General features: G+C 38.4%; 1 protein-coding gene across 1 annotated transcript in view; it reads left to right on the top strand.

Annotated features, from left to right (window-relative positions):
- The window catches only part of LOC137211772 (AP-2 complex subunit beta-like), a 77,305-nt gene that overhangs the window by 7,665 nt on the left and 51,846 nt on the right, over nt 1–17,794 (top strand). The window contains 3 exon segments of the mRNA XM_067714382.1: nt 3,366–3,425; nt 7,544–7,649; nt 10,798–10,933. Of these exon segments, the coding sequence (XP_067570483.1) occupies nt 3,389–3,425; nt 7,544–7,649; nt 10,798–10,933 (279 nt within the window). The 5' untranslated portion in view covers nt 3,366–3,388.

The raw sequence follows: 17,794 nt of genomic DNA, 5'->3' as shown, positions 1-17,794 counted from the left end.
GGGACTTCCCTGGTGGTGCAGTGGTTAAGAATCCGCCTGCCAATGCAGGGGACATGGGGTTTGATCCCTGGTCTGGGAAGATTCCACATGCCACGGAGCAACTAAGCCCGTGCGCCACAACTACTGGCCCCACGCATTGCAGCTGTTGAAGCCCACGCGCTCTGGGACCCATGTGCTGCAACTGCTGAGCCTGCATCCTGCAACTAATGAAGCCCGCGCACAGCAACGCAGAGTAGCCCCTGCTCGCCACAACTGGAGAAAGCCCACGTGCAGCAACGAAGACTCAACGCAGCCAAAAAATGCATACATATGCAATTTTTTGAGGTGAAATTCACATAACATAAAATTAACCATTTTAGAGTGAGCAGTTTGGTGGCATTTGGTAATTCACAGTGTTGTGCAACCCCGACTCTTCTCATTTGTTTTTGTTTAGGCTGGTTTATTTTTATTTTGGGGGAGTTTCTTTTGGCTTAAGTCAGGAACTGACATGACAAAATGTTGCTCTGCCAATATGTGTAAGGGATATTTCATTACTGTTGTGTAGGACAGTGCGAGATAAGAGAGTGGTGTGTTTCTCCTTTCTCTTGAAAAGCAGGGGTTCCTAATTTAGGGTCTAAGATCATGTACTTGATTCTCTCCTCTTCCCTGAAATTTTGTGGGCTGGTACATTATTCTCTAGTTAAGAACTTAGTGCTCACAATGTAATAGGACAGAAATCTATTCCTCGATGATGAAATTTGTTAGGGGAAGTAATGAAATGTGTGGGTCACTAATAAAGGTACGATTTAAGACAAGGTTAATTTAATGTTTAACAGATTGTGCTGAAATTTTCTGTTAAAAATTTAATATATGTGAATGTGTATGAGAGCTTTAGAAAACAGAACGATTTGGGGGCCCTTTTTCAAAGAAACAGAAATTCCAAGCAGCTTTTGTCTTTAAATGTTAAGCAAGTTTTAACTTTTGATGATCCCAAAGGATTAGAGTGGTGTAACAACATCCTGGATAGACCATAATGGCCTTGAGCTGTGGCCCTCCTGTCAGGCTCTAGTACTGTAATCATTTCTGTATACTGGTTTTCCTCTTTGTATATATAAGTTCTTAGATGATAACTTCACATTTATTCCAGGTCTTTTTTTATTAATTAATTAATTTATTTATGGCTGTGTTGGGTCTTCGTTGTTGTGCGTGGGCTTTCTTTAGTTGCGGTGTGTGTGGGCTTCTCATCGCAGGGGCTTCTCTTGTTGCGGAGCACGGGCTCTAGGCTTGTGGGCTTCAGTAGTTGTGGCATGTGGGCTCAGTAGTTGTGGCTCACAGGCTCAGTAGTTGTGGCACACGGGCTTAATTGCTCTGTGGCATGTGGAATCTTCCTGGACCAGGGCTCAAACCCACATCCCCTGCATTGGCAGGCGGATCCTTAACCACTGCACCACCAGGGAAGTCCCTATTCCAGGTCTTTTATGTGAAGGACTCCTTTCTTCAGTTTGCCTACTTCACATTTAGTTTACACTGTGAATGGATTAAGTGATTAAATGGATTAAAAGATTATAATTCTTTGAATTTTAGCTAGAAAAGACATTATGAAAATACTACATAAGACAAGCCTCTGTTACAGGCTCACTTTAAGTTATAACAAATAGTGTCAAATCAGAAATTTCTGTATTCTGCAATGATTTGTGTGCGTTTTAGCTCACTTCTTTTAACAAGGTAAATTCAGTGAAATTCTTGTACAACCTAAAAGCACTATTGTATAAGAATCAGTACTATAAACATTAAGTAGCTCCTTGGAAAGATAACAGATGAATCTAATTTCCCTTAAATAGTCCAAGTAGTACATTTTAGAGAACAAATTTGAGCCAACCTTTTTTCATTATTTTATGATTTTCTGGCTTTTTTCCTTAATTGCATTGATTTGTTGAGTGCTTAGGTCTTTTTTCTCAGATCCATAATTACCATTGTTTGTGGAGGTATTATCGCTCAAGTTTGCCAAATATATTATCACTCAAGTTTGCCAAATATATTATCACTCATGTGGTTTTGACCAGAAAATAATGAGTAGGTGCCAGGGCATCTGTCCAAAATTTGGTGATAAGTATTATTAATGATGGTGGTCAGTAAGAAGGTAATCATTTTTTTAAAAATTTATTTATTTGGTTGTGTCGGGTCTTAGTTGTGGCAGGTGGGCTCCTTAGTTGAGGCTCGCTGGCTCCTTAGTTGTGTCATGCGAAGTCTTAGTTGCGGCACGCATGTGGGATCTGGTCGTACCAGGGATCGAACCTGGGCCACCTGCTTTGGGAGCGCAGAGTCTTAACCACTGTGCCACCAGGGAAATCCCAGAAGATACTCATTTTTGAGTGCAGCAGGAATATTATTAAAAGAAAGTTTTAATGTATTTAAAGAAGTCAAGTACATTGGACAAAATCTTAGGGTTTCTCAAATCAGAAAACATTGTCTCATTATTTGGGGAGAAATGTGATCAGTCCATGCTGTTTTCGTTTTACCAATGGAGCCTTATGTCAACTGGATTAATTCTGGAAATTGGAACAGAAAAGTTAAATTGAAGCTGGGATCCATGTTCTTTTAAGTTTTAACACCAGTTCTGATCCTCTTTAGCACTCAGTGTGACTGAACAAATATCTCAGTTTTTTGCATTGTTTTTAACTGTAAACTGATATTTTTTATTTGGGGGAATACTTGGGGGAATTGTAGGTTGTTGGAAATATGAATACCATAATTAAAAAAAAAATCCATGCATAACACCTCTCTAGATGTTTGCCTCTCTAGGTGTTTGTCATGAAAGAGTATTGTCCTACTAATCTAGGCTTTTCTTTTTTTTCTGAAAGAAATTCCTTTTATTGACAGTTGCATGTAATGGTGAAGAGGTTGATAAAATTATTTTCTCTTTCAGTTTTACTCTGTTTCAGAATATGTGTCTTAGAGTGACTCCATCTTGAGGCAGGGAAGTAAATCAGATTTGCTTTAACGGAAAGTAATGGGGAGATCTTTTGAAACAAACTTTTCCTTATTTTAAATATTGGAGTGACTAACTGAAGACGTATTTGTAAAAAGATGTAGCTTTAGGTCTTGGAGGCTCTGAGGAGATAATTGTGGATAAAATCATAAAACTCTGATAGGTTCAGATTACCACTTTATTCCATTAGGCCTTTGGATTTTGTTCCAATTAGCTTTTGAGGCAAGGATTACATTCTTAATTATCCTTGCATCCCTTTGGATCACGAGTGATGGTGGTAAGGATGAAGATACTTTCTGAATGCAGAACTTCCTGTATATAAATGATCTTAAAATCAGTTGAATGCCTTGCTGGACATAAATAACTTGGTTAAAGGAATTCTCTTCTCTTGCTGTAGGTGCACATTAAAGATCCACAACCATGACTGCCTCCAAATACGTCACAACCAATAAAAAAGGTAAGTATGAGAACCTGATCACAGCCTTTTTTGAAGATTCTTCAAAAGTTGTGGTGTAAGATTGTTCCAAGTAGAATGCTCCTGACCTCTTCAGACATGTATGTCTTGGACCATCTCACTGGGGATATCCTACAGAAAAATGTATTGAGTAAATTATTAAAGTATGGGTTTTTAAAGATACGGCTGTGGTGCACATCATTTTGACTTGAAGGTTTTAGTGAAAGGAAGAGATCCAAGATTGATCCATTGAAGATTGATAGATCTGAGGAGGGTAAAAGGAAGAAGCACATTTATTTTCTCTTTTTTAAAAAAATCGAGTGTAATTGGTTTACAATGTTGTGTTCGTTTCTGGTGCACAGCAAAGTGATTCAGGTGTGTGTGTGTGTGTGTATGTATATATATATATATTCTTTTTCAGATTCTTTCCCATCATAGGTTATTACAAGATATTGAATATAGTTCCCTGTGCTATACAGTAGGACCTTGTCGTTTATTTAATGCATACTAGTTTGTATCTGCTAATCCCAAGGTCCTGATTTATCCCTTCCTCCCCTCCTGTTTGGTAACCATAAGTTTATTTTCTGTGTCTGTGAGTTTCTGTTTTGTAAATAAGTCCATTTGTATCTTTTTTTAGATTCCACGTATAAGTGATACCATATATTTGTCTTTCTTTGTCTGACTTACTTCACTTAGTATGGTAATTTCTGGGTCCATCCATGTTCCTGAAAATGGCAGTATTTCATTCTTTTTTATGGCTGAATAATACTCCATAGTATATATAAACCATATCTTCTTTATCCATTCATCTGTGGATGGATGGACACTTAGGTTGCTTCCATGTCCTGACTATTGTAAATAGTGCTGCCGTGAACGTTGGGGTGCACGTATCTTTTCGAATTAAAATTTTCTCTGGATATATACCCACGAGCGGGTTTGTTGGATCATATGGTAACTCTAGTTTTTTAAGGAACCTCCATAGTGTTTTCCATAGTGGTTGCACCAAATTCTTTTAATTTTTTACTTGGAAATAAACATTTTATTACAAGGAGTACTACTAAAGCAATACAGCAATAAAAAGTAAAAATGAAAGTTCCCTCCCTCCCTATTCCTGTTCCTGGTGGGAACTCGGTATGTATCCTCAGTCTTTTCTATGCATGTATTAATACATATGATTTTTCAAATTTTTAACAAAAAATGATTATGCAAAACAATGCATGGAAATTTGATATTTTCTTATCCTTCCACAGATGATGATTTCATATCATCATTTCTGAATTATGGCTGCCAAAAGGCATAATCTCAGTGTAATCATGAGGGAACACCTATGACAGCTGAGGGTGTTCTAGAAAATGACTGGCCTGTACTTTTTTAAAATGTCATTATCATGAAAGACAAAGGCTGACCAGCTGTTTCAGATTAAAGGAGACTAAAGAGACATGACAGTAAGTGTAGTGCATGATCCTGCATTGGATCCTGGCCCAAGGAGGATGGGGGTAAAATTACTATAAAAGACTTTATCAAGATCTTTGAATAAGGTTTATAGATTAGATAATGACAGTATATCACTGTTAAACTTCCTGATTTTCATCATTGTGTTATAGGTATGTAACATAATTCCTTGTTCTTAGAAGTTATACACTGACATATTTAGAGCTAAAGAGACATGATGTCTACAGTTTACTTCTTCAATGAATCAGAAAAAAATGTATAAATATATAAAAAGTATGATAAAGCAAATGTGGCATAATGTTAGCAGATGGGGAATTTTGCAACTTTTCTTTAAGATTAAAATGATTTCAAAAGGAAAAGAAAATGGGAGGGCACACATAGTGGCCTGGAGCACCAGAAAATTTTCTAGAAAGCACAAGCATATTTCTGTCGTTTGGAGTTATTTAAGGGTAAACTTCTATTATAATACAGAAAACACCATAGAGAGTTGCTTAATTACATTAGCTACTAGTCCATGGCTTTCAGCCTTGCCTGCACATTGGAATTGCCCAGTGAAGTAAAAGTCAATAGGTGATGTCCAGTCCTACCCCTGCAGATATCCTGATTTCTTTGGTGTGGGATATGGCCTAGACGTGGGTTTTTTTTAAAAGCTCCCCAGAATTTTCTGATGTGTAGCCGAGATTGAGAACTGTTGCTAGCTGCTAGCAATGCTTGGTAGATTTGATTCAGGGGAAAAGGAGGGGGGAAGATAAGAATTTAATAAAGCTGCAGTATGTATGAGATACCTTGCCTCCGTGCTCCTCCTTGGCTCCACCCAACTTCTTGCTGTTTTTACTGCTTATAGCGTACAAAAGCATTTAGCCCCTTGTCATTCATTTTCAGCTTTTTTTCTTATTCTCTTATCATTCTGAAATATATTTATTTCTTCTGTTAACATTTTGTGTGCTTTGATGACCAAGATGTTTCTATAATAACACAAAAAGATGTAATTTTAAAACTCACCTGATTTTTCAAACCTTCACTTATAATGGGTCCTGGTAACCTTTTTTTAATTCAGGGATTTTTATAAAGGTTTGAGACTTACAGATGAATCATGGCTGGGTAAATACCACATTTTAAAAAAAGGATAGACTGTGTTCCTTTTACTTCCTGTAACACCCACCAGAACTGCCACTGGCGCATATTCTTTAAATTTATGCTGTTGGAGTTGGAATAATTTCAGTTATATCCTGTTTTGATTCTTCAGCTCCTGCTGCTATTCACAATTCAGATTTTCTGAAACCGTGCTGCTTGTCCTTTACTGTTTTCAGAAGTAAATGATGGGAACCCTAAGAGCTGGATTTGGCAGCAGAGGACTTGGAGAAGAGGAGAGTGACTCTTTAAAGGGCCCAGCTTTTCTGTCTGTGCTATTTTTGCAGCTGTCAAATAAAAGGGTGATTTTTGTAACAGTTTGTTTGCTTTGTTAGCGATGGATTTTGATGTAACAGGCTTTTTTAGTGCTCAACTTCTGTGCTTCTTGCCAGTTCATCCTTCCCATTTAGAGGCTTCAGCAGATCACCTAGTTTGCTGCCCCCACTATTTCTGTACTGGTGAACGAGGTTAAAGTGAACATCAAGAACAGTCATAAAGGTGGAAGAAAATGAGGCAATTCTGTGGATTGAAAGTTGACGTGACAATAGTCAACTTCTTTTTCGTGGTCTTATAGTATATTTTCTTCTTTCTTTTAAAACCAGTTGAGGGTGGTTAACCTTTTTTCTTATTTCAGCTCCAGCTTTCTGAAGATAGGTGAGCCTGGGCCTTAAAATAGTGGTGACAGTCCTGGCATTTCACGGTGCAGCGCCTGAGCAGTCAGTCATTTAAGATTATATCTTTAGAAATGACTCTGGTTTGTACCATTCTTGAAGCTTCAGGATTATTATTTCTGTTCTTAGATTGATTGAACAGGATAGGGCCTTAAAGCCCATTATCATCTTAAAGTACTAATTAGAGCAGTGATTCTCAACCTTGATTATACATTAGAATCACTTGAGGAAACTTTAAAAAATGTGAACGTAGGAGTTCTACTCCTTGACATTCTGATTTATTTGGTCCAGAGTGGAGCCTGAGCATTGGCATTTCTAGATACTTCCCGGGTAATAGTGTGTAGCCAACGTTGAGAAACACTGGATTAAAGAGTCGGGAGAAACAGTTCTAAGGCCAGCTCTGTCACTCGCTCACTTAGTGACCTTTGAGCCTAGTTGTTTGTGGAGTTGAGAGTAGGTGAATGAGAAGTCTCTTCTGGTTTGAAAACATTGATTTGTGAACCTGTTTCCTGCCTGCATTTATTTTTTTTCCCAGGACTTTGAAATTCTGACAGGAGATCATCCCTCAGATGCCGTTCTCTCCCCATCGTAGTAAGATATCATGAGATATCTTTCCTTTTTCCCACTTCTGTGCTTCCTGAGATCTGGCTTACACCTTCCTCTCTGGCGATAACCCCAAAATAGCATCCTTATCAATGCGTTGGTTAATATTCTAGGGATTTGAACTGTACCTATCCTATAATTTTTAAATAATCTTATTTCAGTTGCAGCCCTGCCACTGGTCATCTGTTGTGTTACTTGCTGTATAGTACAGTGTTCTGCTCTAGTTCTCTGATCCTGGGACCTCACCCGTTTGTTGTCTTTTAGGAGAAGTCTTTGAATTAAAGGCTGAACTCAACAGTGAAAAGAAAGAAAAGAAGAAGGAGGCTGTGAAGAAAGTGATTGCTGCTATGACTGTGGGGAAAGATGTGAGGTAAGGGTAATCTCTTCTGCTTTGCTCATTTTAGACTCTTACTCTATGGCTTTTACTGCCTTTTTTTTTTTTTTAAGCAGAGGTCTTCTTAGAAGCCCACATGATTTAAATCTATTTATTTATTTATTTATTTATGGCTTTGTTGGGTCTTCGTTTCTGTGCGAGGGCTTTCTCTAGTTGTGGCAAGCGGGGGCCACTCTTCACTGCGGTGCGCGGGCCTCTCCCTCTCGCAGCCTCTCTTGTTGCGGAGCACAGGCTCCAGATGCGCAGGCTCAGTAGTTGAGTAGTTGTGACGCATGGGCCCAGTTGCTCCGCGACATGTGGGATCTTCCCAGACCAGGGCTCGAACCCGTGTCCCCTGCCTTGGCAGGCAGATTCTCAACCACTGCACCACCAGGGAAGCCCTACTGCTTTTTATTTAAAGCTATTACAGTCAGAACGTATAAGAATGAGTTTGTCCCACTGGGAACATCAGGAAGTGTAGTTGCTTTTATATAAAGTCTGTGACTTAGTTTTTTTTTTTTTTTTTTGAGTGAAACGAGTTTGATTTCACTTGTGTACAGATCTAGCATAAAACCTCCTGAGAGCTGACACAGTTACAAATCTGTTGCTGAGGTAGTTTTAGAAGATGATAAAAATACACTGAGAAGCAGAAGCCCATGTGTACTTTAATTGGCTCAAGCCAGTGCCCTCAACTTTACAACTCTGCCTTTAATTGCCGAATTCAAGATGAAAATCAGTGGTAACAAAATCCAAAGGGTCTTTTTTGTTTTTCCTCCCTTTTTTCCTGTAATTTAGGAAGGCCATTTGGAAATAAATAAGGATTGTCTGCAGGCCCCTGAGGATTCCCGAGATCCTTTCCATGAAATCCATGAAGTCAAAGCTATTCTTGTACTAATACTTAGGTGTTATTTACCCTTTTCACTGTGTTGACGTTTGCATGGCTGGTGCCTTAGTGTGAATTAAGGCAGTGGTGCCAAACTGTAAAAGTAGTCATTGTATTCTTCACCATCATGTGCTTGCAGGAAAAAGGGCAGTTTCACTTAGGACTGTCCTGCATGAAGCACTAAAAATTTATTTCAGTAAACCTTGAACCTTGAGTTCAGGTCTTTTTAATATTCTGTGTGATGAAATAGGAATTAGGCATAAGGTACTTCTACTGCATAGCAAAGTGTGACAGTTGACTTGAAAAAAAGCCCTTGCACAATTGTTTGACTTGGGAACACCATTTCTTTGTGAAAGAAAGATTGACAGACAGAACTATAGTTAATCAGACTTCAGTATTTGGGAGACATTTTATAAAAAATGAGCAAAGTGAACCTGTCACTTCAAGGGAAAAAATTTGACAGTAGATAAATTTCGACTTTAAAGTAAAAATTAGAGTGTTGGAAAACTTGTATCTCCCATCGTGAGCTTGATAGCTTCCCAATACTTAGAGATTTTTCTGATGAGATTGGTGGTGAAATTAATGACTGTGATTATTTGCTGCTGTATAATGAAATATGCCACCATAGAGAAGATCTGCATAACTCATTGAACCAATATTTTCCAAATGACCAGTGCATACATCACAAAATTATGCATGGGTAAAATATCCATTCAAAATAAGTGATAAATGAATGGATTTTAATGCAACCAAGTACAGAAAGTTTATTGATATGGTTTCAGATTCCATATTGTACCTAACTTTTAAGGAACTACCATTTGTGGACTAAAAACAAAAAGAAAAACAACCATTTGTCTAGCTTTAATGTATCAAAGGAGAACATCCAGTTATATGAAAAAGCTATTAAAATACTCCTCCATTTTCCAATTTATGTAAGTGTATGCAAATGGATTTTCTTCTTACACTTCAGCTAAACAACATTCTACAACAGGTTGAATGCAGGAGCATGTGTGAGAATCCAGCTGTTTTTGTTTACAGTAGACATTAAAGAGATTGGCAAAAATTAAAACAATGTCATCTTAATTTAAAAAAATAAGTAAAATAGGTAGATTTTTACTTTAAAATATTTATGTTAATATGAAATGCATTGATCTTCCTTTTATTAGTTGGGTCAAATGCTGCTGATAAGAAATGGATGAGTGCAAGAATGCCAAGTAAATTGCAGCATCTAGTGGTGGATGTGAGGTGTAGTAACTCAAACATCTGAGAAGGTCCTAAGGCTAATGATGACCTTCCTAATGTCATTAAGAAAAGGGAAGTTTAAATTTAAGTGCATTCTGTGTCAGGCACAGGGACAGATGCTTTTACTTACAATGTTTTTTATAGTCCTCATGTCTTCTGAACTAGAGGTTCTTCTGAATCAGAAGTTATTCCATGTTAGAGATCAAGCAGTGTATACTTGGAGAGGCTAAAGAATAATCCCAAAGTCATACAGCTAGTGGTAATGTAGCCAGGATTCTAATCTAGGGTCTGAGTCCCAATACCTGTTACTGGTCACTTCCTTCATGGGTGTATATATACAATAGAATCTAAATGTGTACATGGCACACACGTTTAGAACTGTTTCATGTTCTGAAAATGGTTAAAATTTTGAACAAAGGTCCTAATTATCTGAGAACTGTTTTAATAAGGAAACTAATCAAATAAGTTCCCACTGGTCAGGGATGGAAGAATATGTGCATTAAAAAGCATAACAACTGTAGTGCTTTGAACTGCAAAGAATTGATATGAAAAATTATGGTTAATTTTTTTGTGTGACATAGTGATTTTTTTAAAAAGTTTGTAAAGATATACACTAAAATATTATATGAAATGTATGTGCAGGATTTGTTTAGAAATTGTTTAGAGCAACTAGATGGGGTAGGGACTGGGAGAAGGCAAGTGGATTGAGGTTGTGTATGAAACAAGATCGGGTATGTATCAATATTTGTTTGCAGCTGGGTGATGGATACATGGGTTCATTAAACTGCTGTCTCTAATCTGAAAATTTTCATAGTAAAAAGTTTTTTAAAAATCTATTTTTAGACATCTTCTTGGGACCATTATTATAAATTCTTTAGTAATTCATTTCTGTGGTAAGTATTATCACTAGTGGACATTTGTGCTCACATCGAATCACTTTTTAAATTAAGGCTGTTTCTTTGTGTTCTGTCCAACAGCCTGGCACCAACATCTGTTCACTTTCCCTTCCTCTTTTCTCAGCTGTCTCTTTCCAGATGTAGTGAAGTGTATGCAGACTGACAACCTGGAACTAAAGAAGCTCGTGTATCTCTACTTGATGAACTATGCCAAGAGTCAGCCAGACATGGCCATCATGGCTGTCAACAGCTTTGTGAAGGTAACTTTTTCCCAGGGACTCAAGAACAGTCTCTTCTACCTCAGAAAACCTTTTCAGAAATGTCTCTTGATATGGTTAGTGTCTGCATTGCAAATAAGCAACCTCTGTTCCAAAAGAGGGCCTCTAGAGAAGTATTGGCCATTGAGTAGGAATATTCATGATTTAAGCATTCTGTATGCCAGAGTTTGTCTTCCAGTTCAGACCATATGGTGAGCCTTCTGTCAGCTGGGCTTGGTGCATCCTTGCCAGGTGGGAGAAGAAAGCCAGGTGAAACCTCACTGTTTTATCTTCCAAGGCTGACAAAGGTTGGGCATATCATTGTAGTGTCAGTAACCTGGGGTTTTACCTATTTTATCTTTGTAGAAATTATGCTTATGGTTCAGACGTAGTGGAAACTACAGGAGCTGCCTTTTAATTTTGTTTTATTGAATAGGTCTTACAGTAGTTGATTAACTTTTTTGTTATTGTGGAAATTTTCAAACATACTCAGGTTGAGGGAATAGTATAATAAATTCCTAAATATCTACCTTGTAGTTTCAGCAGTTACCAACCTATGGCCTGTTTTGTTTAATTTACCTCTCCATACATGCTTTCCTGACCCCCACCTCCTCTCCTACTGGATGATTTTAAAGCAAATCCCAAACATCTTAAGAATGAAAAACTCATTTAATCAGCTGATCATTAAAGAAAGTCCTTAATCTTATTGGATATCCAGTCAGAATTCTCCTGTCATTAGATTCGATGAACACAGTAATAAGGTTGTTCTTATTAGGATTTTTGTTTTTTGTTTTGTTTACTTCCTTTTCCTCTGCCTGGAATTTAGTCTACATTAAAAGCAAAAATCAGACAGCATTTCTAAAATTACCTTCAATTAAATTGTTTTGGAAAATAAACATGCTTTCTTCCTCCTCATGGAATTTTTGTTCTTTTTCTGTGTTTAGCTACAATGTACAGGATCATTGTAACATTACATTCTTTCTGTCTGGTGATTCATAGATGGATGATATCATTGGAAAGAATTTAGTTTACATTTTTTGGAAGTTAGCATGTGTATAGGTTTATAATGTTTAAAGAAATTTTTTAATATAGGGCAATTTAAGGGGTGTTCCTTCTTGGTAAGTGTTCTACTCGTACTGTGTTTGGAGGCACTTGCTAGGAAAGGAGAATGTATGTTAATCAGGATTTCAGAGGGCCCTCTCTGCTGCTTCGCGCAAAGAACTTATGTTGGGCACAAACCAGCTTCTAGATTCTTCTTTGCTTTCTTGGCTGTAGGCCCCAGATATCCAGCCCTCTTTTCTCCCTGCTTAATATTTGTGGAGTGGGACATATCTTTCCAATTCCTGATTTTTTGTTGTTGTTTTTTTTGCGGTACGCGGGCCTCTCATCGCTGTGGCCTCTCCCGTTGCGGAGCACAGGCTCCGGACGCGCAGGCTCAGCGGCCATGGCTCACGGGCCCAGCCGCTCCGCGGCATGTGGGATCTTCCCGGACTGGGGCACGAACCCGTGTCCCCTGCATCGGCAAGCGGACTCTCAACCACTGTGCCACCAGGGAAGCCCAATATTTTTATTTTTTATTAAAAATTTTTTTAAAGTCTTTTTCCTTATAGGCTATTATAAAATATTGAGTATAGTTCTCTGTGCTATACAGTAGGTCCTTGTTGGTTATCTCTCTTATATATAGTAGTGTGTGTATGTTAACTTTAGTTAAAGCTGACTCTCTGTGAAATACATTTGAAAGAGAAAAGATAGTTTGAAGTAAAAAAATTCTCACTGTTAAGTCCTAGGTTAACCTCCCTGAGTCTGTTTCCTCTTCTGTAGAGTGAGAGGTACCAACTTAGAGAGTCGTTAGGAGTATTAATTGAGCTCTTGCATAAAAAGGAGTATTAATTGAGCTCTTGCACTGTGAAAGTGCCTGGCTTATGAGAGTTCATGAAGTGATGGCTGCTGCTGCCATGGTTATGAAGTAGACATTAGGCAAAGGTTAACATTATTGCTACAATATTAATTTAAAGGGTTCTGACCCCTTTGATAGCTATACAGGTTCATATGGTAAAATCTTTCTGAGGGAATTAAAGCTAAACTTATTTCCAGACACAGATTTATTAGTCCATTATTTTGAAAGTAAACGTATTCAGAATGAGGGAGCACTTTGGCACGAGAGGAAAATAGCTCCTATGATTTCTTCACAAATAATCAGAGTTTTGAAAATTCTGTCTCACTAAATTGATATTTGCAAGAAAGATACACTTTTGGGTGATAGTGATAATTCTCTAGCTTTTGCCCATGCATTAGGATTTTCCCTCCTTACTGCAGTTTTCCCTTTCTCTCTTAGAGGCATTTTGAGGTATTCCAACTTCAGTTAATGTTTACCCCAGAATCTGCCACTCCAGAGACTCTCTTGACAGCCCCACCACATGTACTTTGCTTTTTGTTTGTGAGCTCAGGTCTCCTAAATCCTTTGGCTCAGCGCCTTAGCCCCTTTGATCTTGTCTTCTAAGCCTTCTGAGTTCTACCATCTCTCTGAGAACTGCCCCTGGGAATGCCCTTCTTCCATTGCTCTGTCCTGTCTGCCAAAGCACAGACTACTGAATTAGTTAAAAAAAACAAAACAAAAACAACCCCAGAAACATATTTTCGTTTGTTGAGGGTTTTTCTGCACAAGCAGCATGCTCTCAGAACTTGGCCCGGTATGGCCTTTAGCAACGGTTCTAGTTAAACTGCCAGCTTCTTTTAATATGAACTTATTTTGGAAAGCTGTTTTATGAAAAGTAACATTTTTTTTTCTCAGAAAAAGTATGTATTTTAACCATGTGCTAGCCAGCATGTAGAAGCCACAGTGGTTCTCAACTGGGGGCGATTTTGCTTCCTGGGAGACAGTTGGCATTGTCAGGAAACACTTTTGCTTGTCACAACTGATGGGAAGGTTGCTACTGGCATCTAGTAGGTAGAGTTCAAGGATACTTTAAACATCCTGCAGTGCACAGGGAGCCCCCTACAACAACATGAAGGACTAATTTGTTTTAAAAACTGAAGTAATGCCTGACATATAGTAAATGCTTAATAAATGACAGCTATTGAGAAACAGAGCTAACGTGACGTACTTTCTGATTATTGTAATTTCTGTTTAGGCTTTAGAAGGTTTGTGGTGGTTTGCTGTCAGTCTGAGATGCTAAATGCTGAAAAACTGAAGTCTCTCTAGATCACTTTGTAAATTTGAGAAGGATTTTTGTCAGAATATGTTTGTTGTCCTCGTGGGCAACGTTAAATCATCTCTTAATGACCTCATTTAATTTAGTACTTTAATTATATGAATTCTGTTATCCCTAAACATATATCAATAAATAGAAGAAGAGTTATAAAATTAAAATATTATACAGAAGCGAAATTAGAAATGCGTGATGCTCTTCATGCCCAGCGTCCATAAAGGAGTACCAGAGCTGGTAGAATTTTAGGCATGTGTGAGAGTGTCAGTATGTGGTAGGCACTGGGTAAGAATGATATAGGAGGTAACATGTTCACTCAGTCTGTGTCTGGATGCCCCAAGTAAGTAATGTTGTATTTGGTACTAAAAGATGAGTTGCTGGTAATTTCTGCAGGATCAGAGTGTTGAGTAAGTGGAATCATTGGAGGCTGCTCTGTTATAAGGGCAAGTGCCCATCTCAGTGCTTTTTGGTTTTTAAATTCTTGCAGAGGAAGGAAACAATTTTTGTTTTCCTTTATGATAAACTTTGTGGAGATCTTTTTATATGTATTCTCACCTTAGGAATTTTAATCATCAGTTTTCATTTTATCAGTTATTACTAACTTAGGTTTTTTTTTTTTTAATCTCATTTTGGGGGCGGGTTTTTAGATTTAGAGAAAAGTTGCAAAGACCATACAGAAAGTTCTCATATACCTATCTTCACACAGTTTTACTTAATGTTAACATCTTACATAACCATGGTACCTTTGTCAAAACTAAGAAATTGGCATTGGTACATCACTATAAACTGAAGTACAGACTTTTTTTCACCTGTTTCAACACAAATATCCTTTTGCTATTCCAGGATTCAATCCAGCATACCAAATTGCATTTAATCACTTCCTTTTATAAAGAGTTGACTCACTCTTTATGAAAGTATCTCAAAAACAGAAAAGTGCTTTGTAACTGTGAACTTTTTTTTTTTTCGCTCCAGTACTAACACATGAGGGTTAAAACTCAGGCTCTGAAACCAGCCAGACTTGGATGTGTATCCTGGTCTGCCATTCTTAGCTTGGTGGTCTCCCTAAACATCTCAGTATCCTCGTCTACAAAATGGAGATTATAAACAGTGCCTCTTTCATTGGAACGTTTTGAAAAATAAAAGAGGGCTTGCAAAGCACTTAATAGTGAACCTGGTATAGAGTAAGCCCTTAATAATAACAAAGGTCTCTTTATTGTATAGTGATCGTGGTGCTGGTTATTAATGATTTTAGAAGGGTTAATATTTCAATGGCAAATTTATTTTTTAAAGGTATTTAATTCTTTTTTTTAAATAAAACTGTTTTTATTATTTTTTATAATTTTATTTATTTATTTTTTACTGTGTTGTGTCTTCGTTGCTATGTGCGGGCTTTCTCTAGTTGTGGTGAGCAGGGGCTACTCTTCCTTGCGGTGTGCGGGTTTCTCATTGCATTGGCTTCTCTTGTTGCAGAGCCCGGGCTCTGGTCTCACGGGTTTCAGTAGTTATGGCACGCAGGCTCTAGAGCGTAGGCTCAGTAGTTGTGTCACACAGGCTTAGTTGTTCCGCGGCATGTGGGACCTTCCCGGACCAGGGGTCAAACCCGTGTCCCCTGCATTGGCAGACGGATTCTTAACCACTGTGTCACCAGGGAAGTTCCAAAGATATTTAATTCTTTTGTATACATTATTTAAAGCCAGACATTATTTTTTAGGGTGATTCTGAGGGCAGCTTATCTACAAATGAAGTAAATCTATTTACAGTATTACTTAACACATCATTGCAGGATTACTTTTAAAAGATAATTGTTCAAGGATATGCCTAAAGCAGTTTTCGTAGGCAGCTTCCTGAAAACTGGATCTGTTGTACATAGTAATTCAGTAGTGTACCGAAAGATCACGGCTTATTCATTTCTTAGTGTCCCTTTTAAAATGATCTCAAGGCTCTAATTTGGCAGGGGATTACTTACTCTCAAAAGGGAGATAATGGTGTAATAATAAATTTTTTGTTTTGTTCATTTTGCAGCATGCTTTCGTGTGATTTTAGGGCTGGTGGGCCAAGTAACTCTTGGCTTCTTAGGAGTGCCTTTTGTCCATTTGTAGATATTTATTTGTAGTGTTTCAGCTTTGTGAATATTCGCATTTCATCAAAGCACATCTTAAGCTACTTATGTAAGCCCCTTAACTAAGTAATGAGTTTTATTGAGTCTAATTTTTAAATCTTACTTGTTACCAGATATTCAGACTCTCTTGCTGTTAACGGTATGTGTTGACTCCACTAGGTAGATGTGTTCACTTAGCTTCCTCATTCTGGGAAAGAAGATGGGGAAAAAAACGGAACATTGCAGAATATCATATGTAGTCAGCATATTATTAGTTGGCAGTCTGGACAGTGTCTTGGATTAAAGCATGACTGTAAAATTAACTGGTACCGTATAGTCATTGTATTCTTTTTTTTTTTAACAATGCATTTAAAGTTTTTATTTATATATTTATGTTGGCTGCGTTAGGTGTTCGTTGCTGCACGCAGGCTTTCTCTAGTTGCGGCGAGCGGGGGCTACTCTTTGTTGCAGTGCGTGGGCTTCTCATTGCGGTGGCTTCTCTTTTTTTTTTTTATTAATTTATTTTTGCTGTGTTGGGTCTTTGTTTCTGTGCGAGGGCTTTCTCTAGCTGTGGCAAGTGGGGGCCACTCTTCATCGCGGTGTGCGGGCCTCTCACCATTGTGGCCTCTCCTGTTGCAGAGCACAAGCTCCAGAGGTGCAGGCTCAGTAGTTGTGGTTCACGGGCCCAGTTGCCCCGCAGCATGTGGGATCCTCCCAGACCAGGGCTCGAACCCATGTCCCCTGCATTAGCAGGCAGACTCCCAACCACTGCGCCACCAGGGAAGCCCGCGGTGGCTTCTCTTGTTGCGGAGCATGGGCTCTAGGCACGGGGGCTTCAGCAGTTGTGGCATGTGGGCTCAGTAGTTGCGGTGCGTGGGCTTCAGTAGTTGCAGCACACGGGCTCAATAGTTGTGGCTCGAGGGCTCTAGAGCACATGCTCAGTAGTTGTGGCGCATGGGCTTAGTTGCTCCGTGGCATGTGGGGTTTTCCCGGACCAGGGATCGAACCCGTGTCCCCTGCATTGGCAGGCGGATTCTTAACCACTGCGCCACCAGGGAAGTCCAGTCATTTTGTTCTTAAGGAGATGATAATGACTGAAACATGCTTAGAATAAATGCCCTGTGCTTTAACGTGTTATTTGAGGCAACTGCATAAAGAAGAAAGTGAGATTCTGAACTGTTGCTGATTTTCAAGAGGATAAAAGTATGCAAATCACCTTTATTTTCCATTATAATAGTTTTGGTCAGTTATTCTACTGCGTTCAATTTATTCAAGTCTTCAGGGGCAGCAGCCAAAAGGAAATTGAGCGGGAAAATTGAAGTGTTTGTTCAGTGTTTGACCTTGAAGGTCATTGCTAGAAATGAAAGTCTTCTAAATATAGTTAATAGGAGGAAGTCACTATATTGGGAAGTGCTATCTTTCTTGGGTTCTGAGGCTATGAAAATGAGTGAAATTAAGAGGTCATTCAAAGGAACAGGGAAATGTGTGAGAGATTTCTCCTAAAGGAGCTTCTGTCTGTGATACTCCACTCCCAACGTATATCTGGATTTCCTTCTAGAG

Source organism: Pseudorca crassidens, chromosome 19, assembly GCF_039906515.1.
Source record: "Pseudorca crassidens isolate mPseCra1 chromosome 19, mPseCra1.hap1, whole genome shotgun sequence".
NCBI lineage: Eukaryota > Metazoa > Chordata > Mammalia > Artiodactyla > Delphinidae > Pseudorca > Pseudorca crassidens.
The sequence above is the reverse complement of the archived record's forward strand: the minus strand, read 5'-3'. Positions and strand labels throughout refer to the sequence as shown.